The sequence below is a fragment of the Fusarium flagelliforme genome, assembly GCF_020744385.1.
Source record: "Fusarium flagelliforme strain FIESC 12 MPI-CAGE-AA-0113 chromosome Unknown B0J16scaffold_2, whole genome shotgun sequence".
NCBI classification, from domain to species: Eukaryota; Fungi; Ascomycota; class Sordariomycetes; order Hypocreales; family Nectriaceae; genus Fusarium; species Fusarium flagelliforme.
This window is the reverse complement of record NW_025763504.1, coordinates 3605640-3627594: the sequence shown is the minus strand read 5'-3', so window position 1 is coordinate 3627594 and position 21955 is coordinate 3605640. Positions and strand designations below refer to the sequence as shown.

At 49.1% G+C, this 21955-nt stretch overlaps 11 protein-coding genes across 11 annotated transcripts; 5 read left to right on the top strand and 6 right to left on the bottom strand.

The window, feature by feature from the left end:
- Positions 1-114: 114 nt before the first annotated feature.
- On the bottom strand, positions 115-1363 carry B0J16DRAFT_361247 (uncharacterized protein; the record flags this gene model as incomplete). The annotated part of the gene is made up of 2 exons (XM_046129741.1): positions 691-1363; positions 115-641 (listed from the first exon to the last, which is right to left on the bottom strand). The coding sequence occupies exons 1-2, from the start codon at positions 977-979 to the stop codon at positions 115-117; spliced, it is 816 nt and encodes a 271-aa protein (XP_045986848.1). The 5' UTR covers positions 980-1363.
- Positions 1364-1773: 410 nt separating this feature from the next.
- B0J16DRAFT_333981 (uncharacterized protein) lies at positions 1774-3232 on the top strand. Its single transcript, XM_046126918.1, has one exon. The coding sequence runs from the start codon at positions 1920-1922 to the stop codon at positions 2880-2882; it is 963 nt and encodes a 320-aa protein (XP_045986847.1). The 5' UTR covers positions 1774-1919; the 3' UTR covers positions 2883-3232.
- A 430-nt stretch (positions 3233-3662) lies between these two features.
- Positions 3663-4317, top strand: B0J16DRAFT_67297 (uncharacterized protein). Its single transcript, XM_046134266.1, has one exon. The coding sequence runs from the start codon at positions 3752-3754 to the stop codon at positions 4247-4249; it is 498 nt and encodes a 165-aa protein (XP_045986846.1). The 5' UTR covers positions 3663-3751; the 3' UTR covers positions 4250-4317.
- Positions 4318-4806: 489 nt separating this feature from the next.
- On the top strand, positions 4807-5635 carry B0J16DRAFT_411582 (uncharacterized protein). The gene has a single exon (XM_046133253.1). It carries the CDS (start codon positions 4872-4874, stop codon positions 5586-5588), a length of 717 nt encoding a protein of 238 aa, XP_045986845.1. The 5' UTR covers positions 4807-4871; the 3' UTR covers positions 5589-5635.
- A 62-nt stretch (positions 5636-5697) lies between these two features.
- B0J16DRAFT_67230 (protein-L-isoaspartate O-methyltransferase) lies at positions 5698-6988 on the bottom strand. Its single transcript, XM_046134263.1, has 3 exons — positions 6517-6988; positions 5993-6471; positions 5698-5945 (listed from the first exon to the last, which is right to left on the bottom strand). Exons 1-3 carry the CDS (start codon positions 6616-6618, stop codon positions 5807-5809), a joined length of 720 nt encoding a protein of 239 aa, XP_045986844.1. The 5' UTR covers positions 6619-6988; the 3' UTR covers positions 5698-5806.
- B0J16DRAFT_67240 (uncharacterized protein) lies at positions 6989-8659 on the bottom strand. The gene is made up of 3 exons (XM_046134264.1): positions 8421-8659; positions 7975-8367; positions 6989-7922 (listed from the first exon to the last, which is right to left on the bottom strand). The coding sequence occupies exons 1-3, from the start codon at positions 8439-8441 to the stop codon at positions 7359-7361; spliced, it is 978 nt and encodes a 325-aa protein (XP_045986843.1). The 5' UTR covers positions 8442-8659; the 3' UTR covers positions 6989-7358.
- A 551-nt stretch (positions 8660-9210) lies between these two features.
- On the top strand, positions 9211-9853 carry B0J16DRAFT_333974 (uncharacterized protein). Its single transcript, XM_046126917.1, has 3 exons — positions 9211-9341; positions 9404-9592; positions 9644-9853. The coding sequence occupies exons 1-3, from the start codon at positions 9324-9326 to the stop codon at positions 9785-9787; spliced, it is 351 nt and encodes a 116-aa protein (XP_045986842.1). The 5' UTR covers positions 9211-9323; the 3' UTR covers positions 9788-9853.
- B0J16DRAFT_333973 (mitochondrial carrier domain-containing protein) lies at positions 9854-11134 on the bottom strand. The gene is made up of 5 exons (XM_046126916.1): positions 10954-11134; positions 10880-10900; positions 10697-10828; positions 10495-10642; positions 9854-10449 (listed from the first exon to the last, which is right to left on the bottom strand). The coding sequence occupies exons 1-5, from the start codon at positions 11045-11047 to the stop codon at positions 9948-9950; spliced, it is 897 nt and encodes a 298-aa protein (XP_045986841.1). The 5' UTR covers positions 11048-11134; the 3' UTR covers positions 9854-9947.
- A 1260-nt stretch (positions 11135-12394) lies between these two features.
- On the top strand, positions 12395-13111 carry B0J16DRAFT_333971 (uncharacterized protein; the record flags this gene model as incomplete). The annotated part of the gene is made up of 1 exon (XM_046126915.1): positions 12395-13111. A coding segment is annotated over exon 1 (470 nt), but the record flags the coding sequence as incomplete, so codon positions are not given.
- Positions 13112-13122: 11 nt separating this feature from the next.
- On the bottom strand, positions 13123-17873 carry B0J16DRAFT_333970 (uncharacterized protein). The gene is made up of 3 exons (XM_046126914.1): positions 17419-17873; positions 16834-17365; positions 13123-16786 (listed from the first exon to the last, which is right to left on the bottom strand). Exons 1-3 carry the CDS (start codon positions 17800-17802, stop codon positions 13269-13271), a joined length of 4434 nt encoding a protein of 1477 aa, XP_045986839.1. The 5' UTR covers positions 17803-17873; the 3' UTR covers positions 13123-13268.
- Positions 17874-18504: 631 nt separating this feature from the next.
- On the bottom strand, positions 18505-21195 carry B0J16DRAFT_361242 (S-adenosyl-L-methionine-dependent methyltransferase; the record flags this gene model as incomplete). The annotated part of the gene is made up of 10 exons (XM_046129740.1): positions 18505-19495; positions 19829-19841; positions 19875-20316; positions 20346-20476; positions 20529-20566; positions 20619-20773; positions 20825-20866; positions 20927-21017; positions 21070-21099; positions 21145-21195. The coding sequence occupies 10 exons, from the start codon at positions 21193-21195 to the stop codon at positions 18623-18625; spliced, it is 1866 nt and encodes a 621-aa protein (XP_045986838.1). The 3' UTR covers positions 18505-18622.
- Positions 21196-21955: the final 760 nt, after the last annotated feature.

The following is a 21955-nucleotide window of genomic DNA, read 5'->3' as shown; positions in this document are numbered from 1 at the left end:
ATCATTTCAATTGGTCAAAAGTGTTATTGCGATTCGCGAAAGCTCGAGCTTTCATCTCATCTCGAGTCAAGTTTGCGCTGAATAACACAACACGCTCAGCATGTCAAATCAAGACTACCACTCCTGAAGTCCATTCTGACCAACGACCTTTCCCACATCCGCATCCTTCTCCCCCTCAACAACCTTCAGAATAAGATCCCCCCCCGTCTTCGGATCCCCCGCGCCGGCCTTTTTCAGCAGCTCAGGGTTTCCTCCCAGCCCCGTCGCAAGAAAGCCCGGACTGACGGACCACACTCTGACCCCTTCGTCCTTAAGCAAGTGGTACCAGGACAGCATCACCATGTTAAGGGCCGTTTTAGCGGAGCGGTAAGCTACGGCCGTCGGGATCCCCGACTTTGGCCAGCCTTTCGGGATGGACCCTGAGAGTTTCATCAGGAATGAATCGTGCGCCCCGTGGAGTGTTGAGAGGCCTGAGGTTAGGAAGATGATGCGTGGGGATGGGGAGGATAGGAGGAGAGGGATGAATGTGGCTGTGAAGACCTGAGTGCTGGCTACGTTGACGTTGTAGGTTCTGTTGAAGAGGAGACGAGCGGTGGAAGGGTCTGCGCCATCATTTTCGCGGAACGATTCGAAGTTGGCGCCTAACAACAGTCAACACAGCCCAGGAGCTTTGATGCCAAGCGAACGTACCAGCATTGTTGATCAGAATGTCAATCCTGCCAAACTTGGACTTGACAGTCTCGAAGAGATGGCTAATCCCTTGGTCCTCGACGATGTCAATCTGGACGACGTCGACGCTGCTCTTGGCGTTTGGAAACTCCTCCTCTAGTTCGGCGACTGCTTTGTCTCCCTTACCAGTATCGCGCGAGCCGAGAAGGATGTGGTAGGTCTTTGAGGAGCGAAAGAGGGCTTTGACAGTCTCGAAGCCGATACCAGTGTTTCCACCAGTGATGAGGACGATTTCTTTGTTCTCTGCCATCTTTGTCGTTGAGATGAATTGGTTGAGTTGGATTGATGAACTCAAAGAGAGGATGAGCTCGTCATTTTATAGCCATTGGCAATGTTCTACGTGACACCGATTCACTGTTGCAAGTGCAACTTCATAATGCTACTGTTACGAAAACCTCACCGATGTAAGCGAGCTCTGCAACAACGTATGAGAAGGCACCTTGGCTAGGATTGACGAATCACGATGCATTGATAAACTCTTGGATAGGCTATTAGATAACGATTCCGAGTATCTTTCACTCGAAAGAGAACTTTCGTCTCAGAATTGTACACACAGTCGTCATGCATTTTCGGTTACAGACATGGTTGAACTTACACCAGCTAGGTACCCAGGGTGTCAGAAGAATTATCCTCCAAGGCTTAGGCTACATAAATAAAGTAGCCTAACTACTAGCCTAAGCTGGCATAAGATGATCAAAGTATTTCGTCTCTCATGCTTCCAGCGGCCAATTCTTCTGACACCCTGACGACCGGACGTCGGACCCTTGTGGAGCTCGCGGTCTCGCGGCCGGAGATATCGCGCTAAGAGCCGGAGCCGGGTGGATAAGTTGTGCGAAAGGCTTCGGACACGGAGCAAGTGTTCATGTAGTACCAATACCTAAAAGAGTAATTTGTGTTGACCATAATGAGTAATGTGTTGCATGGTGAGAGGATACTCGCTTCCGTTGTACAACGCAAACGCGGAAGGTATCCGCGGTCGCTTATCGGACTAACAATCCGGCTTCCTGCATCGGAGTAGACCTCCGATGTCTCATACTCTTTTCGCTGAAAGGAGGAAAGAGCTGTAGCTGTTACATCGCGATATCTACCCCACATTACCCCCCGCGGTGTCATAACTAGGTAAGTATCTACCTACCTACCTTGCACCTTCTCTCCCCAACACCAAACTTTACACACCAATAAACGTCATCATGTCTTTCAAGAAAGTCCTCCTTGTTGGTGCAAACGGTACTCTGGGCTCAGTCCTCCTCGAAGGTCTTGTGGCCTCAAACTCATTCGAAGTCTCCGTCGCCAAGCGCCAATCCTCGAAGTCGACTCCTGCGCACGCTGAGTCCATCAATATCGTCACCATCCCAGATGACTTCGCCATTGACGCTCTAGTTCCTGCCCTGAAGGGTCAAGATGTCGTTATTTCTTCATTCCCATTGACAAATGTCGTCGATCAGCATTTGCGCCTCGCTGAAGCTTCTGCAAAGGCTGGCGTAAAGCGGTTTATCCCTGCGGACTTTGGAAGCTGTGATGCACAGAGCGAGCAGAGCAAGAAGCTGCTTAAGCTGTACAGAGATAAGGATGAAGTGAGAAACAAAGCTATTGAGCTTACGAAGGAGTATTCTGGCTTCTCATGGACGTCTATCGTGTGTGGGCATTTCTTTGACTATGGTATCCGCGATGGTCTTCTACACACCGATCTAAGCACCAACAGCGCTGTAATTCTTGACAAGGGCGACGTTCCTGCCTCAGCATCCACTCTTTCCCGCGTCGCCGAGTCCCTCGTCGCAGTCCTCAAACATCCCTCCACCACCGCCAACCGACTCCTCTACGTACAAAGCTTCTGCAAGACGCAACTCGAAGTAGTGGAAGCGCTAGAAAAAGCCACAGGGGCAGTGTGGGAGAAGGAGCATGTCAACTCGGACGAGTTCCTAAAGGAGCAGGTTGATAAGATGGCTGTCAAGTATGATCCTCATGCGTTGGAGAAGATTGTGTTTGTGTTAGGTGCGCTGGATGCTGAGTGGCCCAAGAGGGGGGATTTTGCGATGAAGGAGTTGGGTCTTGAGGATGAAGATCTCGATGAAGTCATGAAGGGGATTGTGAGTAAGTGGAAGAAGGAGAGAGAAAACAGTAGGAGAAGTGATGGGATGGGACTTGTTATCTGATCAACCCAAAAGCTTTAGGAATGTTGGCCGGCGAGAGCATAAGAGAGGAAGGAATTTAGTCACCTTATGTGAGCTTAGACTGGCGCTTTGACTACTTTACTTTGGCGAAGCCTTAGAGTACAATTCTTCCGACACCCACTGCTGGGTTATAGACTGTTAACAAAAAGAAAGATCGCTATGCGCATATCTTGGTACCCATATTTCCTGTCATGAAGCACGGAATGCCAAGCCAGCTTCTTGACCTGAAGGTGTTGCACAGGGCTGATGACATCCTCAGCCCCAACAACAGGATCTCGATATGCACCAAACGTATCACAGAGGCCTTCCAAACAGTATCTCGAGAAACAAACCCAACATTCGTGTCCAAATTCCAACGGCCAAATATAGAACCTCATAAATCCCCTTCAGCCAAGGCTCAGCATGCATCATAGCACCTCGTATTTCCCCAATGGCCATAGCTTCATCCGGTGATCTTCAGGGTCGGCCCAATCCACGTGCTGTAGTTGCATCATCTCCATTCCTAGTTTGCGAGTGACAGATTCTGTTTGGTTTGTGGGTTGATCGATCGTCGGAACATTTGTTGTGATATCTCGTATTGGGGCCTGGGCTGACGAGGTGTGATGGAAGCTGAGAATGCTCGGTGAGACACACATTTGTGACTATCTATAATGCTATATAGATGACTGAGTCTTCCACATAGAGAGAGATTCGAGAGCAAAGTTGGTATCATCAGAGTGTTTAACTCAACTGTCTTAACATCTATACTCTTGCAACATACAACGTATTACCAAGTGTCCATCAATATGCTGTCTTCTACTATCCTCACAACCCTCCTCCTCATGTATGACCTCGACCCTTCTTGATAGACCATGACTGACACCCTCAGCTCTCCTGCTATCTCAAAGAAAAAGTCTCACCATACCACCACAAAGCCCTGCCCAACTGTTACATCCACTGCAGAGGTTTGCTCAACCTGCGTAACCCTCCCCTGCCTCAACTACTCCACCATCTCCCTGAACCAAAAGGACTGCCCAACGCGTGTCCCAACTGTCTCAACCTCCTTCCCCTGCTCCCAGTCTGAGTGTCCCGGTGGCTGCGATACGTCGTATGTCTACGCATCTTCGTACGGGTCTACGAAGCTCACGCCCATTTCTACCATCACCGTCTGCCCAACCGTTACAGAGACAGAAACTATCTGCTCAGACTGTATCAGGCCTATGTGCTTGAGCCTGTCGACGGTGAGTTCCGTATGTGGATGTCCTGCAACAGCGGCTACTGTGACCACCGCGTTTCCGTGTGGAGGGGATTGTCCAGAGGGATGCGGGACAGAGTTTGTCAGCCCTACTGTTACGCCGGATTGTAAGTAGAGGCTGGTAAGCGTGGTTGGAGATTAAGAGTGGCTGTCTAGTATGGCTTCTGCAGCGGGAGGCGTGAGACACGGGACGAGCTGTTGAAGATTGGAATGTGGAATATTTCGGGTGGCTGGATTTGGTGTTATGCTTCCAGATGGAACACTTCACGACACTCATTTATTACTTTGGGATCGGTGTATTGTTACGATATTAAATATAAAAAAAGTCATATTTGACATCCAATTGGACTATTTACTTCAGATAATTGATTGTATGACGAAAGTCAGTCCAGCTTCTGGTAGCCGTGATCCATTCCTCGACGTGGTGTTAACGGGGTGGCTAAGACACCACTATAGAAATACCCGCCACTACACTAACCTCAACTGCCGCCGCTTGGAACGAAGACCCCAGAGCTAAGCAAATCTAGATCTACTATTCCCGAGAAAGTCAAATGCTGGACATCAGATAGTGCTATTATTCACTAGAGCCTCATAGCTAATTAACGAATGGCTGGGTATCAGCAAGATATATAAGACCCCTATCCTTGGCTAACTTCATCATCAACACCTTCACTCACAAACTCATCTTCTCCGAACCACAACAGAACTCTTTGAAAACAAAACTTATAACCGCCAAGATGCTTCTACTCATCTTCCTCAACCTCTTCCTCCTAACAACCGCCCTCCCCTCGCCGTACCAATATATCGGCTGCATCTCAACAGCATCTGCACCACCCTTTACCCCCAGTCCTATAAAAGCACCCTTCACCGCACCAGAATGCCTCAAGTCCTGCTCCTACACAGCAACGCTCATCGCTATTGGCTCTGACTCCTGTCTCTGCGACGCAGGCGGTGCTTCCGCTTCCTTCGAACTCGTCGATGAGGCACGCTGCAATGCACCTTGCACTGATGGTGGAAAATGTGGTGGAGAAGGTGTACTGAGCTTGTATCAGCTCTCTTCGGGGAGTGGAGGTGGTTTCAAGGCGAGGAACGGAACTATCCCGCCTGTTGTGCCGCCCTGCAACGTTTGTGATGGCGTTAAGACTCCTGTTCCTACACCTACACAGACCCAGGTGGTTGCCACAAGTGTCATTTGTCCACCTGAGGGATGTACGACTGTTATTCCGATTCCTGTTACGACACCTGCTGGAAACTCGACTGGGAAGCCTTGCCCATCGGGAGGATGTAACGGCAACAATGGAGGAGGCAGTCACAATGGGTCGTCGTCCGGGTCTGGGTCGTCCGGAAAGGGATCGAATGCAGCACCGGATCTTGCGAGCGACAGCCCCAAACTTCTTGCACCGACTATACTATCAGCTATCGCCGCTGTCATCTTTGGAGTATGCTTGATATAGGATTGGGAAGGGATTTGCTGGATATCAAACACGGACGTTCGCTTGCATACTGCTTTGGAGTTTGGGATGGATATAATTTATGATTTAATGGATGAACGGATTTGTTAACTTAGACAGCTAGTTGCTTTGGACCAAATAAAATACTGTTATCATTGCTCAAGTCTGTTCCAGGGTGTAAACAAGACCAGTGAATGAGGGTATCATACCAGGGAGTCTACCTACTTCGGCGCCTCAGTCAACGGGACATATCTCACGCCAAATAACTGCTTCTTGGTGACCTCCCCATTGCCATCCTTCTCAATTCTCCACACGTGTTGGTTATATCCCATCTTGTCATCATCAACGGGTATAAACATACTGCCCCTTGTCAGTACTAACACTCACACGTGAGTCGATAAGCTTACCATCCAGGAGCCTTCAACTGCTCAATCAACTCAGGATGAATCTCCACCGCCGAAGCCCCGACATGGATGACATCCCACCCCTGTCCTTCATGTTGTTCACCCTCCCTCGGTTCTTCGACCCATCCCTTTCTCCCATCACCAAACCGGAACCTCACCTTCCCACTCTCCAAGAACCGTCTTCCTTGCTCGCTTTTTGCCATATTGTTCTCGCCTAGCTCTTTCAGCTGCCTTATATGTTCCAATCCTACGACAAGGCCCTTCTCGCCGACAAGTTCAGCCATGACATGCGTTAAATACCCCGAGCCAGAACCAATATCGAGAATCCGTGGCGAGGGTGATGTCGAGGATGGCAGGAGATAACTAAGGACGTGTTCGATGGCGGAGGCGTGCATGTGTGGTGCGGATATGGTAGCTGCGTGGCCGATGGGCTGGGGGGAGTCTTCGTATGGTGCTGCTGGAGCGTAGTGTGCCCGGTCAACCTGAACTGTTAGCATATACCTCGATACAAAAGAAGGGGGCTGTACCTTGAGAAATGCCTCCTTTACTCGCGCATCAGTGATAAGTCCATTCTTCCACATATTCTCGATCAACGCCGAGTTTGTATCGCCACTGCATGTCCAAGCCATGTTGATATTAAGTAGTCGTCGCTGCTGTGTAAGTCGAGCAGATGCCTGTCTGAAGCAGCTTGGAAGAAAAGAGAGGGGTTTCCTGATGATAGCCACGATGGCGGAGGGTAAGAGTGATGGGTAGGAAGGTGGTAAGGTGATGTTTGTTCCAGGTCGGAGATATTGTCATAAGGAAGGAGTGAGCCGTAGCTAATGACAGAAGGTTGTAATGCTATCATCATGGTGGGAGCCGAGCTGCCGCAAGCTTGTGCGGGGCCGTTCCGTAATCCGGGGATCGGCGACGGGTAACCCCACAAAGTGAACCACAGCGGCTAAGTCAACAGGGGCTTTAGTTAGGTCAACAGGGGATATTAGAGTTATTTATTTCAAGAGGGGGTTTTCTAAGGAGGTTGATCTTGTCCAAGACTGTCCTTGAAAGAGCAAGGGTTCAGCATCTGTGTAAATAACTCAGATACTTGATACGACCAAAGACACCACCATATTCACAACCAGAGATCAAAAGAGAGATCAAGATCAAATGTTTTTAGACATATAGACGTATGAAACTGCGTGTGACGCGCCAAACAAAAAGCTTGTAGTAGGAACCCAGATATCCCTCCCGTCCATCCCATTCATTCCACCCAAGAAGAAACGCCCGAACAGAAGAACAAATAAGAGAAACGCTTACGTCTCTCGACTGATGCGCTTGCATGATGTGGTATGTTGCGTTGTTGTACATGAAGAATTCCTCTCCCATATTCTTAAACTACCCGCGCAGAGGACTCGCCCTCGGCAATAATCGGGACGCCCAGGCCGCGATCAGGGCTCTGCAGGACGAGCTGCTCGTGACGACGTGCTCGCAGGAACTCGGCAACGCTCTTGATAAGAAGGAACCAACCGACCACCATGAGCACGTACCCTAGCCACTCGCCTCCGCTGATAGTGCCTAAGTCTTCATCCGTAACGTCGCCTTGCTTAAAGTTGTGCGAATTTGGGTCTGGTGGGGCGGCGTAGCCGTCGGGGCCACTCATCGCTGGGGGTTCGTCTTCGGAGACGCCCTTCATGTAGAAGCCGTATTGGATCAGGGTAATGCCGAGACCTGCGCGGGAACCGTTTTTGGCGGCGTGCGTGGAGTGCAGGAGATATGTGAGAAGGAAACCGACAAGTTGGAAGGATGTTGAGATCATGCCGTTCCAGACGAATGAGAAGAAGGATCCGACTGGCATGCCGTCGATGTAAACTTCGTCGGGTCCGCCCATGCCGGGGGCGAGGATTGTTGTCTCCCAGTATGGAGGAGCAGCATCGGCGGCGGCTTGTTCGTAGGACTGATAACTGTTAGTATACACAAACGCAATTCCATGACCATGAGCGACATACTGGTGGTAGCTCGTCCTTCTCGGGATCACTGTTGCCTCTCTCTGGACGCGCAGACAGGTTGGCAAAAACACCATCCGATCCAGAGCCGCCTCCTACAACTCTTGTTGACCTTGATGCAGACGGCACTGGTGCCGGAGCAGCCGGTTGAGCAGGGGTTTGCGTCGCATTGGCATTGTCGAACGACGGTGTCGAGTTTTGTCGCATCAACCGCCTACGGTCATCAACTTCATCGTCGCTATCGTCGTCATCGTCAAAGGCATCGGCGAGGGTGGAATCGACTTGACGGCTGGGAGAGGGGGCTCGGGAGTGAAATGAGGGCGGTGGCGAGCGGGGGACCGAAGATGATAAGTGGTTGTTATTGTTATGGAAGTCTTCCTCGTCTTGGGCGTTAACCTGAGGCCGGTCAGTATTTTTGTATTCCCTCAACATGTCGAGTCGCAACTTACTCGTTCGTATCGTCCGGACATGATGGGCTATCGTCGGGCTGCCTCCCGAGAACCGATTACCGAGTAAAATAAACGCGATGTCGTAGGGGAGAGAAAAGAAAACAAGAACTGTGAAGACCAAGAGGAAAGGAAGTCGGAGAAAAAACAACACAAAAGGAGAGGCAATCTATTTGGCGAGAGATTATGCGATAAGGTGCGAAGGAGCGACGGCGGCAAAGGGTGGGTTTTCAGGCGTTTCGTTGGCTTTGAGATTCTGAAGAGCGATTACGAGGCGAGGAGAGAATGGAAGCCTGAAGCGCCTTAGTCAAGATGCGGCGGACGGGACAGTAATCGGATCCCGTTCGGTATCGCCACAGTGTGGATAGTCACAGGGGGATGTGTCTAGAAGGGTCTTCAGGGGGTCTTGGTACCTACTCAAAACGCCGTAGCGCACTGTATTTGTACTTTAAGATTGTTTTTCACAACCCCTTGTTTTCTTTCCAAGCACAGCAAAAAACAAAGACAGCTGAATTTTGAGCGTAACTTTGTTTCTGTAGCCGGTAGAACAACATAGAACTGAATGACAAACGTCGTGGCTTTGACCATTTTCCCGGTTTCTCAAGATTGAGGTGGGCTGTGTCAGGTCGTAGCATTAGACCCGACTGGTCTCCACCTCCACATTGAATCATATCACGAGCTTGCCCTTTTTGAGGTGAAGAATGGATGAGGCTTCCATTTTCAAGGGTCTCGTGGTGGCCTGAGGCAATTTACGCATGACCCAATCAGATGCATTTCAATTACAGTTTGAACACCAATCAGCACTGTAATGACACACTGTAGTATGGAATTTCTCTGATGGTTGACGTCGAGATATTCTGTGGTAGAGAAGGTTAATTCTAGCAACCACAACAGCCCCAATTCACAATGTCTCGATCATTATCTGTATGTATTTACTGTCGGCAGTGCATGAAAAATACCAGAGCTAATATTTGTGTGTGTTATAGCAAAAGATCTACTCAGACGTTTTTGCGCGCTGGCCCAAGCAGGCCCTACGACCTGATCACCAACTCCAAGATGTCCTAGGCAAGGCCGTTACCGAGCGATTCCAGAACTATAAGCCCTCCATGGAGCGCGAGGAGCTTCTCAAGGCGCGGGCGCTTCAGTTCCTTGCCCAGGACCGATACCACGATCGAGTACGTGCGACGATGTCATACAAGCCATGACGGAAGCTAATATTTGTACAGTTCAAGCTTAAGGGTCGATTGCTAGAGCCAAAGAGTCAGCCTACATACTTTGCGGATCTAGTAAGGGAGATTGACGAGGCGCCGAATAGATCATGGTTTGAGAGATTGGGCAAGAGGTTGTCGGGTATGATTCGATTCCAGTAATATGACGATAAACGAATAATGTCGGACAACAATACGGAAGGATAAAGTTGGCATCTAACGTGTATATGTAACTGTACTTGTACATTGTATCAAAAAAGCGATTCCCCCCATTATATTGCCCGCTCTCCAACGCCTTTTGAACATTATATACCAGCATGTTTTAGATGTACTTCTCCTCTGGATCTATCTTGGTAAACCACACCTGGATCTGCTCATACGCTGTAAACACCAATCCTCCCGAAACGATCAATCTCGCCAATCGGGGCAGCGCTCCGCTCCAGAAGGTCAAGACACCTTCCTGCTTGAAGATAGTTGTCGCGCACTTGAAGCTGTTTCCGTATGTCTTGTGCGCCTCGATACTCTGCATTCTCGTCTTGATAGTGTCAAGCGGCTGGGTGACATATACGGTGATTAAACCGGCCAGACCACCGATTCCAAATGTTCCTACGACGCCGAGCTTTTCGCCGGGTGCCGTGTATGACTCAGCCATTTGCTTGAAGAAGGTGTAGGCCGTGAAGCGGGTTGCGCTGTTGGCGGCTTGTCGGGCGGTCGTGGGGACGAAGCCTTGGAAGAAGCCTCGGAGACCGCGTTCGCGGGCGATGATGGGGACGGCGTGGAGGAAGCCGCGCAGTCGAGGTTTGGCGGACTTGCGGTCGTCGATACTATGGGGTGTAAGCTTGGTGTGCGAAGGGTTGGGTTGGACTTACAGTGTGGTCTTGATGCTCTCGGTGGGAGTAACGGCGAGCAATGACTCTGTTACTCCAGCACCGAAACCAGCGATAACAGTTCGAGGTCCAGAGAGCTTGCCATTCTCGTCAACGAGCAGCGCCTTGTACTGATCGAATGCCACGAATCCTATCCTCGGTTAGCCGCTGTGCCCTTGCGATGTAAATTCGGGAAGTAGCATACGGATTCCAGCCTTGGCTGCGTTGCCAATGATCAGAGTGGTGCATCCAGCATACCACTGCTTTCCGAACGGCGGCCAAGGGAGCTTCTGGCCCTCAGCTAACCGTCTGTTCAACTGCGACCTGGTCTTTGCAACTGCGCTCTAATCAGTCCCAACCCATTCCAATGGTATCTCGGCAAACGTACATTCGGCAGGATAAGTAATAGCTAAACCTCAAGTTAGTCGTCCAGCTTTTGAGTCGCGTGAGTGTTCTGCGTACCGATCTCAATGGCACCAGCCGTTGAACCAGCGATGACAGATCGCAGAGGGCTGGGCTGCTTCTTCTTTTCTGCTGGCTGCGCTGTCGACGCCATTTTGCATTGACTTTTGGTGGTTGAACGGGAGCTCTTTTTTTCTCGACGTGGGGGATTGAATGGATTTCGTCACTTTTACTGCTGCTGTTTGAATTCACACGTGCGCCGATGTCGCTATAAAGTTTGGGGTCGGTTACTGAGGTGGGCTCCGCAGCGGATCGACGGCTAGAGATGGGCTATTGAAGCAACAGCAATGGATGCATGTAGCTATAGTCACATATTTCATTCAAGGGAGCGACAACATGTTGCGTGAAAGTCCTACTTGATTTAGATTTTGTTATTTGGCGACCAATACGTTTGACCTGGTTTGAATCGGTTGAAATCTCAGCTCAATATCAACACAGGTACCTACTGCATGTACGCAACGGCAACAATCTTTTAGACTAAGGCACCTAGCCGAGGATATGTATTAAGATTCACCCGTGGCAATATTAATTAACTTATGAGCATTCACATTAGAATGCCGCTTGCCGACGGTAAGGAATGCTCTTTCCCTTGTAGGTACATGCTACTTCCAGGGTAGGTGAATATTGCCATATGGCCAATCTCACTTACACCAACTGTCCTGAACATACACCTCCCCCAGACCAAGCAATTACTGAACAAAGATGTCATACAAGAGAGCTTTCCGCTCATAGACCGTTGCTTCTATGCTTTGGACATAAGACCAAGAGTTCTAAATCCGTTGCGTTGCTGTTTGCTGTACCTCCAAGCACACTGTAAATGGCTTCCTGCAGGAATTGTGTTTGCTACAAGCCAGGTATGTCGTTTCCCGCACTCACAAACAAAATATACACTATCTAGACTTTCCAAACTGGTGAGATTGATAATTGAATGAAATGCCAATAGCTGTTTGACCAAAGAGAGGGTTCAGCTATTAACTGAATGCTCAAGGTATAAAAGGCTGGGAATTTCCTCCTCCAGATCGTAGGGCAATGGTCTCTTCCCTATATCATCTACGAATTGCACACCTTTCCATTATTTTTGTACAAAATGATGCCCCCAGAGAACTACACTTGGAACGAGCTCCAAGGTATGAGCTTAACTGTTCCGCCTAGGGACATTCTTAGAAAGTTCCTTTCTCCAGGGATGATCTTTGAAGACGTTGCACCTACACACCCCTATCGGAACCAGATCTTAGCCCCAAACCTCACGAACGACATTCGGGGCGAGGAAGACCGACTGACGGCAAGAGAACGGGCGAATCTCTACAATGCCTTTGTCGACTATCAATCCCCCTATGGCATACTTGTCAAAGTGAAGACCTATCACGCTGTCAACCCTCGGGATGATGTCTCGATTCCCCGGGTCCTTGAGGACGCTTTTGTCCAACTCGGCTCAGCAACGGATCCGGATTGTGCAAAACATGAGATCATCCCTGTCCTTGGTCAGGAGTTTGTTCACGACAAAAAGTATCATGGACTATACCACTATTACGGCCCTTCCACATGGACAATTTCTCTGACAGGTATGAAGGAGATTGGATTGGACCTGGAAAGTCTGGCCGCCACTATGGGAGATGCTCTCGCTATGATCATATACAAGTGTAGGCTTGCATATTTTGGCTCATTCCTTTTCCGCCCCATGCCCATCGTCAGCAAAGAGCATCCCGGCTCTTCTACAATCAGCCTCTGTATCAGCTGGGTACATTTCTCAATCATCGATGTGGGGATCCTTTCTTATCCTCGTGCAATGGAGGGGATGCTAAGCCATTGGAAACAAAACGTCCCTTCCCCCAACGAGTCGCGATATCTGTGGAATGTATTCAAGGCGGCGTTTATTAGCCGCGGTAATAGATACTGTTCCATTCCTATTGGAATCACGCCCCAGGATATGATGCGACGATTTGAAACGCTTTATGATGAGCTCACCGACGCGGACCAGCTTCCTGGAACCAAGTCTCGGGAGACAATGCGAGGGATGGCGGAAGCATTCTCTGATTAACTCGACTTATGGGACTTATCAGGACATGCCGCATCAAGGGGGGATGCCCGACTACCTACGTCGTCACTAGATATTTGCCTTGGGTGGTACACATGAGAAACGAGAGACAGAATAGCGGGAAAAGATAGTATTGCCAATTCAACTCCGGTAGTTTACGATATCACAAATCTATACATTCTCATATCTAAAGATGCTGTATATTCGATGTCTTATTCAAATGCCAGATAAACTCCACCATATGCCTCATTCATATCTCATATTCTCATACCCAATCTCACTACTTCTTGCGTCCCCATTTCTGCTCCAACCCAGCCTTCCACTCCCCAAAGCTCGCCACCTTCCCATTCCCAAGCAAAATCTCCCCTCTATGCAAAACCCTCTTCAACGGCGGCACACTAAACCACTTATGATCACTTCTACAGATCAAATCATCCCTATGATCACTCGTCTTGTTCCCTTCACCCTTGATAACAGTCATGCACTTGGTATCATACGTCTCCATACAGAACTCGCAGATAAAGTACTCATCGGAAGGAGGAATGAGATCTAGACACTGCGCGCAGTTTTGACGCATGGTTTGAATCTCGGGGAGCTTGGGGTCTAGACGTTGAAGGACGGGTGAGTCTTCGGGCGTAGAGGCGAGGATCTTGGGATCGACTTTGCGCATGGATTGGGCGAGGGCCACGGCGTTTTCGATGTCGTCGCCGGCGATGAAGAGCCCGAGGAGGTTATCAAGGGCGTATTCATCGTTTGAAACATCATCGTCCGATAAAATGTCTAGACTTTCGTTTATGAGGGCGCGGAGATCGCGGTCTGTCGAGGGGTTTCGACCAAGGAGGCGGTTGAAGAGAATCATGTAAATGGCGGCGATGTTGACATCTGATCCGACCATTTCAATTGGCATATCATGGTTCTGATGTCGGTTTTGCTTGTGTTTGATCTTCTCTAGCTCTTCAAGCCAATCATCTGCTTCCTTTGTTTTGAGACCTGCGTGGAGAATGCGCTCTTTGTATAACGATGCTAGTTTCTGGAACGCGAGAGCGTAGGCTTGTCGTGTGGGGACGTTGCCGCGTGGGCGGTAGCCGAGTTGTGTTATGCCCTCGAAGAGATCAAGCGCAGCTTCAATGTCTCGACTGTATGTGTATGTCGCGCCGAGGGCTAGACGCAGGTACAACGCCTTGAGAGGATCGCGTGTTGCGGTAGCTACGTCGATGGTGAACTGCAACCGATCGTACACGAACTCTGTCGCGCCAACTTTGCTGGCAGCTTTAGGAATCCAGTCGATAACCAGAGGCTTGTTGTGGAACTCAAGCAAAAAGTCCACAAGACGAGTACGATTTTGCTCTGCGTCGGTGACTTGTTCGGACATTTGCTCGAGGAACTTGATGACAGCCTCATGGCGATTTTCAGTAGCCAGAAGCTCGAGATATCCAAGCTCTGGCTCAAAGTATTCCTTGCACTCCTTGCGATCGAGACCGATATCCTTCGCACTTGTGATAGACTTGAGGAAATACTCGAGCGCTTGGTCGACTTTGTTGAGTTCCTCGTAACAGCACGCGATGAGGATGTGATCTTTGTACAAGCGCCATTTACAACTCTTCAAAGCCTGCTCGTCAAGCTTTCCACTGTCAATACTTTCACGCTCGATGGTCTCACACTTGAGCGCTTGCTCAAGAGCTTCCTTGAAGCGACCGTCACGTGACAGACAATACGCAATGCGACCGCGCGTCTCGACGCTGTTATTATCGAGAGCGAGGGCCTTGTCGTAGTGTCCCAACGCCTTATTATGCATTCCATTAGTGAGATATGTGCTTCCGAACCTTCTGTGCCAGTGTGCACTTTCTGGGATCTTCGCCCACTCGGATGCTTTGACGAGACGAGTGTCGATGGGGATCTCGGTCCAGTGTGTATTGCAGTCTGACCAGGAGTATCCTTCTTGCATGAATGCAATTGATTGTACGATCTTGAAGCAGAAGAGCGTGGGGATGTATTTCTCGAAGTTTTCGGATAACCAAGCGCGGGCGTATAGGTCGCCGATGGGTTTGAAGATGCCGGGTGATTCCTTGACGCTTTTGCTTGCCCACTCGCGTGCTTTAGGGTTCAAAGAGGCGAGGACATCGGCGTCGCCCATCCATCGCTTAAGACCCTTCATATTGGCGTCTGTAAGGACCTCAAGACCTTCGTCGTTCTTCTCGTACATGAGTGTCCAATCGAGGATGATGTTATCGTCCGTGAGCATCTTGTACACATACTCTCCCAGAATCTTCTTCTCGGGTGCAGGGACCGTTGTGGGATCGAGCACAGCTAAATGTTCCTGCCAGTACCAAGCAGCGTATTGTTTAATAGACTCGCGGCCGCTAGGTCCAAGACGATATTTCTCGAATGCAGACTTGTCGGTGAAGATCGAGAGACAGGTCTTGAGAATGTGGATGCGCGAGATCAAAGGGTCGAAACCAATTCCTGAGCCGTATTTGGCGGAGTTTTCTGTGCTGAAGAAGCCTTTGATAGATGAGTGGAAGAAAGTAATCCACGTATGTGTCTTGCTTGAGCGAAAGTCCATGTCGCTCATGGGATCGAAGAGATCGGAATTAGCTGCAGGACTGACACCGCGACCGGGACTTCCTCGCACAGGACTCAACCCATGCGTCGGACTCGCGCGTCGAAGAGGAGAAAGGTTTCGAGCAAGATCAGGAGTTCCGGTTTGACGGCCAAAAATGGTAGGACTCTTTGGACTTCCACTCCGTCCAGAACCTGGTCTGCTCGCAGAACTTGAACGTCTTCCTGATCCTAGATCTCCGTTCTTGATACGTTGCTGCTTCTCGTGTTCACGAATAAGTTCATCCGTCGTCAACCCGTCTTCCCTCTCAAGCTCAAAAAAGCACGCATACTGTCCTCGCAGTGTCTCTTCAAGTTGGAACGGCGGATCTCCAAAGCGCATGATCAACACAGCCTCCAACTGCTCCAGCGACAAGACTTCCTCCGCGCACGCAGCCCACTGTAGCATCTCCTGCAGATCCCTCTTCTGTTCTTCATACAGCGCCTCAGAAAGGTTTTTGAGCGTCTGCGCGATAATGCCGTTGATCTCCTTGGGATATGACTGCAGACTTGTAAGAATACTCTGCGGGTGTCGCTTGCGGCTTATGTCTTCGATCATGAACTTGGCGAGGATGAAGAGCCCATCTGCTTGTTTGACCATTGCGTCAATGATCCTTTGGCGAAAGTCGGGTGGTGTGCGGCTTAGATTGCGGAGATGCCAGACACTGTCTTCTATGTAGAGCTTTACGTCTTCTGCGTTGCGGTCGGGCGTGACATGGAGAGTTGTGATGACTTGACTGCCGCGATTAGCAGGATCGAGCGTGTATGTCACCATTTCGGTCAAGTATGTCCTTCCAATAAGGGCAACTTGGATGGTGACATGTTTCGGTCTTCGAACAGATTGATCATCTGATCCCATCTGTTCCAGTAGTTCTTCCACGCCTGCAGAGTCCGCTTCGTCAATGCCGTCGAGGAAAATGTAGATCGTCTTGGCTTGCGCTTCTTGCTGGAAGGGCTCGACGAAAAGTTTGCGGTAAGCACTGGGAATTGTGCGGATCTCATCGATGCTATGAACATTTTTGAGGAGTTGCTTTGCGTAGAAGGGGTCGCTTTCACTGAGTTGGTATGCGACATCGCGTAAAGCTTGGAGAACTGAACGGGTTTCTGGGTTGTTGTCGCGGAAGTAGAAGTATGCTAGGCGAGAAATTCTTTCTGAACCCCACGAGATGAGACGAGTGGTGAGATATGACTTTCCAGTACCTGTGCCAATGTAAGTATTTGTTAGCAAGTTGAGGGATGGTACATACCTGCTGCACCAGTTATCCAGAGAAAGTTGGTCTTGTTGTCCAACCACGCTCTGAATCCCCCATCTGTCAAGATCCAGTCTCCTGTGGACTCAGCTCTCGACTTATTGAACATATTAAAAAAGTCCACCGGAAAAGGCGAAGGATCCAGTATCTCCTTCAGCTTGTCCTGATGCGCTGCAATCGTACGTTCCCTTCCCTCGGAGCGTATCTGCATCATGGTCTGGTTCATCTCCTCCAGCTTGCTCTGCATATTGTCCGTCGTGACATTGAGCTTGCTCACTCCTCCATATGTATCAGCAAGAACCTGTCTCTCTTCTCCAATGTTAAGAGCCTTGAGATTGTCTAGTGCTTCTTGCACGGGTGTGCCCTTGCCCACGAGCGTTCTGAAGTATGCTTTGAAGCGACCGCGCCGAATCTCCTTGGCTGCTAGGACAAAAACTTCAAAAAGCTGTGCTAGAATTGTCACGACTTTGTTTCGTAGTGCGCTTCCCATACGATATTGCACGTAGACATCTAGCCGTGAAGTAAAGTCCTAGGCATTGCGTTAGTACGATCTCCTCACAAGCGGGGTCATATTTCACTCACCTTCAACAGCTCAAACAGCTCGACGATGGTATCATACGCAGACGAAACATCGCGCGCAGCACTAATAAGATACGTAACCGCTCCAAAGATTCCCTCCGCCGGCGCAAATGTCTCAGCTGCAGCGCCACTCACGATTTGCCCAATGGTTTCGACGGGGTCAAGACAGGCAGCGAGAGCGCTAAAGATGGACTGTCGCTTTTCGCGAAACTTTGCGAATTGTTCATTTTGCTTGTCAACTTGGGATATGAGGTCTTTGACGTTACTTATGGGCGGGTTGAGAAAGTCTTTGAGGGTACTTTTGGAGGAGTCTGAGTACAATTTGCTTGCGTCGTCGAGGATCTGGGCGAATTGGGCTTCTGCGGTTTTATCTTTGCGGACCGCCATGGTGATTGACGGTCCACAGATGTATATGAGAGATAGATGAAAAGAAGTAAAGGATGGGAAATAAGGAGAGTTTATTAGTAAAGACAGTTGGTGTTTCAGAAACTAGGCTGTGATGTTTGGCAGCCTTGACGCTAGGTGTGACTCTTTGACTGGTGGGTACTGAAGCTCAGAGCAAATGATCAGTCGATTCCCAGAAGCAAAGAAAATAGAACAAAAAACCCCTGTAATTTGGTTGGAAACAAACAGGACTGGCTTGACTGTCGCACTCCATACTCGGTCGGTACGGTTAACTTATTGCTTACTGCATTTATACCATGCCTCTGTTGGTTAAGACCGTAGGGCGATCTATGGGGCTACTCGCACAAGATGGTTACGAACAAAATAGGCTGAGTAGCACAACTCGGACTTCCGTAGAATTTGTAAATAGATTCTGGAAATACATGATTAATAGTATCTGCGTAAGCCACCAAACGTCGTAGTCATAACGGGAGGCGTTCAGTTGGTTAGCGGTTGGGTTTCACCGCACGTCCTGTAAATTCCCCCACACTTGGTGGCTGTAGCGACAACGTGACCAACGGTTTAGCCTTAATGGAACGCCGTTAGTTGTCGATCTTTTTCATGGTTAGGCAGCTGACAATTATACGTAATGTCTTCGTTTACAGTCTGTGAGGCGAAATAAAAACAAGAGTCATAGAATAAAGGCTTATTTATACATTTACGTTTCGGGTTGGTTGGGCTTATGAGGCTGCCCGACTTCCATCCATCTCGAGTGGATATATTCGCTAGCACAGCCTTCAGGCGGCTCGGGCCGTCTTCTGTCCTAGAGTGCCAAAACAGAGGCAACAAGACTCTCAGCACTCTCCTCCTTCACACCAAGCAAACCAGAATCCGAATCCTCCCACGACGGCGCAACAAGACAACGCGCCTTTCCATTATCATACAATTGAGCGACTGCCAAATCCAGAATCCAACCTCCCTCGCCCTTCTCTTTCTTCTGCCTTGCTCCATCAATGAGCTCCTGAGTAGTCCGTCTCTCAACCTTCCAATTCTCCCTCGTTCCTTTCTGAAAAGCCTCCAATAAATCGTTCTGACAAGTCCTGATCGACATAACCTTGACAGTACGGTTTGCCGTCTCGTTCGGGTTCTGAAGAATGCCAACTACAGACTGACCAATACCTTGAAGTGTAGTCCCTGTGAAATGTTCCTTTCCTTCATCGTAGATTATAGCTGATTGGTTCTTGATGTCGAAGCCCATGGTAGGAAAGCACTTGAGGGCCCAGTCAATGGGGTTGCCTGTTGCAATGCTAGTCCAAGTAAAACTCGTGTTTGCAGCTGCATGTTTCTTTGCGTGCTCGAAACCGACAGCTCGTTGAGCACGAACTGGCTCAAACTCAGGAAAACTTTCAAAGTCTGGACCCCAACCAAAATCAGCTACAATGAATCGTTTTACACCAGCTGCTTCGGCGGCATCGATCATGGTTCCTTGGAGAGGAATACCAGCGGGCCCGACGGCGCATACAGCTGCATCTTGTCCAGTCAAAGCTTTGGTAAGAGACTCAAGAGTGTACTCTGCTCTGATGATAGGGATAGTTTCCGGAAATGTAGATTTGGATTCAGTTCGGGTGATGATAGTAACGTCGAAGCCAGCTTGGGTGAGAGCAAAAGTGATGGGTGTGCCAAAGTTGCCAGAGGCCTGGAAAGGTTAGTAAGTAGACAATACTTGGACTGGGGTACCTTACACCAAAGATGGAAACTTTAGTAATTTGAGTGGTAGACATTGTAATTTATTGGTGGTAGTGATATGTGTAAGTCAATGTTTCTTTGGGTGAGATTGTCTCGATTGGGTTGACTTTATGGACGGGTCGCCCCACCAGGCGGAATTCCGCCAGCTCATATGAGACTAGCAATGGCTTATACCAGACTACATTATCAACTACTGAGTATAAGAAACTCATACATCGAGAATGAGAAGCTCATACAATTTTCTACTCTAAGGCCTTCCTCCCATAGATAGAATAACTAGCACTGTTAGCGATATCCTTATTACAAATGATACCATGGAAACAACTTACATAGGCCAATAAGCATGGGTGTTCTTATCCGCCATCGCCTTCCTCTGATCAACCAAGAACAGAGTAACCTCCTCAGGCGTCCATCCATGAGCTCTTGTCATAGGCGCCATACTAAATGCCTCTAACCCACTGGCCATATTAACATAGCACCACTCCCCCAACAGCTTAGCCTTCTTATCCTTGGGCCATCCGTTAATAGGCCATTTGAACATCTTGACCTCGACACTGACAAACCCAACTTCTCTCATAACATCCGCGAGAGGGGGAATATCCTGGTACGGACGACCAAATTTGATGGATGCTTCTGTTAGGAGACGTAGGGATTTGAGCATGATGTTGTCTGGGTGGAGTGTGTTGTCGTCGGACTTCATGTTTAGGTCTGCTTCTTGGATCTCCATGTAGCCGCCTGGTGCGAGGTTGCTGAGGAAGTTAGAGGGGTGGTCTAAGAAGAGTGGGAGACTTACGCGTGACATTTAGTGAGGAAGTCAGTCCAGCTTGCGAGAGCAGAGGACATGAACCGGCTGTGGATGTAGTCGAAGGGTTGAGCGTAGGTCCAGTCATCTTCAATATCTTCGATCACGAAGCTGAGGTTAGGAGGAACGCTGATGCTGTTAGTAAAGGAAGTATAGAATCAGAGGAGAACTGGAGACATACAAAGCTGGCTGGATGGGAGATAGATCAACACCGATCACCTGAGAGATCCATCTTAGTAGCAATGAACTTGGATTTCAAGAGACCACGTACCTGAGCCTCAGGGTGCTCGTCAGCGTAGTCGATGGCCCAGATTCCTGTACCTGTCCCAACATCCAGAACATGCTTTGCTTTGGAACCAGGGTCATTTGGTGGGGCAAGACCGAGTTTGTCGTCGAGAGTGAGAAGGAACAGATTGTGTTGGAGATCTGTGAGAGGATTAGTTTGTCGGGTTCTGATACAGAACATTTTTGTCCTACCCAGTCTTTCGTTCTCCGCCTCGTCGTTGGGAAGAGCATATTCTGAGACGCATCCTTAGTTTCTGACGAGGAATCGAGTTCGAGAAAGGTGGATGGTCTTACTCCCATCCTTGTAAGCATGGTATGTTCTACCATTTTCACGACGGTAGTTCAGGATTGAGCTTGAGATAGATGCGGTTGACGAGGAAATATCCTGGAAACTATGAGCTGCCACAGACCCTAAGAGGCGTGGGTAACTTTCTTACCTCTCCGAGAGAAGAATCAGTATCATCAGTCTATCCTTGTCAGACCATATTTCACAACCACAAAGTGAAACATACCGAGTCATCGGGGACAATGGCCACCGGACGAGCTTCGTCTATCTGGGCCATCTTCAAAATAGATAGTCGTAGAATGCTATTTTCAGTAAGGTGTTGAGGAGTGATGATGCGAGAAACTTCACCACTTTATATGTTGGCCCTCCCTGGTCTCCGTAAACTGTTGGCTGCACTGCACTTCCTAACCTGGATTTATCCGCTGTACCGCCGCTCCATTTCAGAAGGATCTGATGATTTATACACCAATAGCAATTTTATGTAACTCCAAATGAACGAGGGTTCATGCTGAACCTCGTCTGTGTTGGTTTAGGCTTGACATGTCATACTGCGCCGCAGATGTTTCAACATGATATGAGGGTCAAGGCCGCGTAGATCCTGGAAAATATCCATCGGGTGTTTTTCCCGTCTTACGAGTTTAAGTGAGACCTTTATTTCGACTTCCATCTTATTGTTTCTGGGTGTTGCTCTTTAGTGAATGTTGTGTGCTCGCTTGCCTCATTACATGCAAGTACCTGGCCGTCAGATCAGTTCTGTTAAACGGCCAAGAGTGTAGTATGTAGTTAGAAGTAATGATGATTGTTATTTTGCACCCCGAAGGTCCTGATGTCCATTCCTTCCTTTTCTGATGCCACAAGAATAAAGATGCGGAAAGGCTTAAGTAAAACACGTGGACGCAACGGTCGCCTCCTTCCCATAAAAACAACGTGGAATCGCCACCATCGGTTCAACACCACGGGTTCAACACCACGAAATATCACGTCACCAAAAAGACGATCCAAAGGCAAAAAGATGTATGAGCTGTAAGGCGCCTTGT

Coding starts and splice junctions, on each gene's coding strand:
- B0J16DRAFT_333970 (XM_046126914.1), bottom strand. CDS start 17,802: ATGGCGGTCCGCAAAGATAAAACCGCAGAAGCCCAATTCGCCCAGATC. Junction 17,366..17,418: donor AGCTGTTTGAGCTGTTGAAG/GTGAGTGAAATA, acceptor CGCAATGCCTAG/GACTTTACTTCACGGCTAGA. Junction 16,787..16,833: donor CTGGATAACTGGTGCAGCAG/GTATGTACCATC, acceptor ACATTGGCACAG/GTACTGGAAAGTCATATCTC.
- B0J16DRAFT_333973 (XM_046126916.1), bottom strand. CDS start 11,047: ATGGCGTCGACAGCGCAGCCAGCAGAAAAGAAGAAGCAGCCCAGCCCT. Junction 10,901..10,953: donor GGCTGGTGCCATTGAGATCG/GTACGCAGAACA, acceptor CTTGAGGTTTAG/CTATTACTTATCCTGCCGAA. Junction 10,829..10,879: donor TATTACTTATCCTGCCGAAT/GTACGTTTGCCG, acceptor ATTAGAGCGCAG/TTGCAAAGACCAGGTCGCAG.
- B0J16DRAFT_333981 (XM_046126918.1), top strand. CDS start 1,920: ATGTCTTTCAAGAAAGTCCTCCTTGTTGGTGCAAACGGTACTCTGGGC.
- B0J16DRAFT_67230 (XM_046134263.1), bottom strand. CDS start 6,618: ATGGCTTGGACATGCAGTGGCGATACAAACTCGGCGTTGATCGAGAAT. Junction 6,472..6,516: donor TAAAGGAGGCATTTCTCAAG/GTACAGCCCCCT, acceptor CTAACAGTTCAG/GTTGACCGGGCACACTACGC. Junction 5,946..5,992: donor CAGTTGAAGGCTCCTGGATG/GTAAGCTTATCG, acceptor GACAAGGGGCAG/TATGTTTATACCCGTTGATG.
- B0J16DRAFT_411582 (XM_046133253.1), top strand. CDS start 4,872: ATGCTTCTACTCATCTTCCTCAACCTCTTCCTCCTAACAACCGCCCTC.
- B0J16DRAFT_333974 (XM_046126917.1), top strand. Junction 9,593..9,643: donor AGGACCGATACCACGATCGA/GTACGTGCGACG, acceptor ATATTTGTACAG/TTCAAGCTTAAGGGTCGATT.
- B0J16DRAFT_67240 (XM_046134264.1), bottom strand. CDS start 8,441: ATGTCCGGACGATACGAACGA. Junction 8,368..8,420: donor TGTCCGGACGATACGAACGA/GTAAGTTGCGAC, acceptor GACCGGCCTCAG/GTTAACGCCCAAGACGAGGA. Junction 7,923..7,974: donor AGAAGGACGAGCTACCACCA/GTATGTCGCTCA, acceptor AACAGTTATCAG/TCCTACGAACAAGCCGCCGC.
- B0J16DRAFT_67297 (XM_046134266.1), top strand. CDS start 3,752: ATGACTGACACCCTCAGCTCTCCTGCTATCTCAAAGAAAAAGTCTCAC.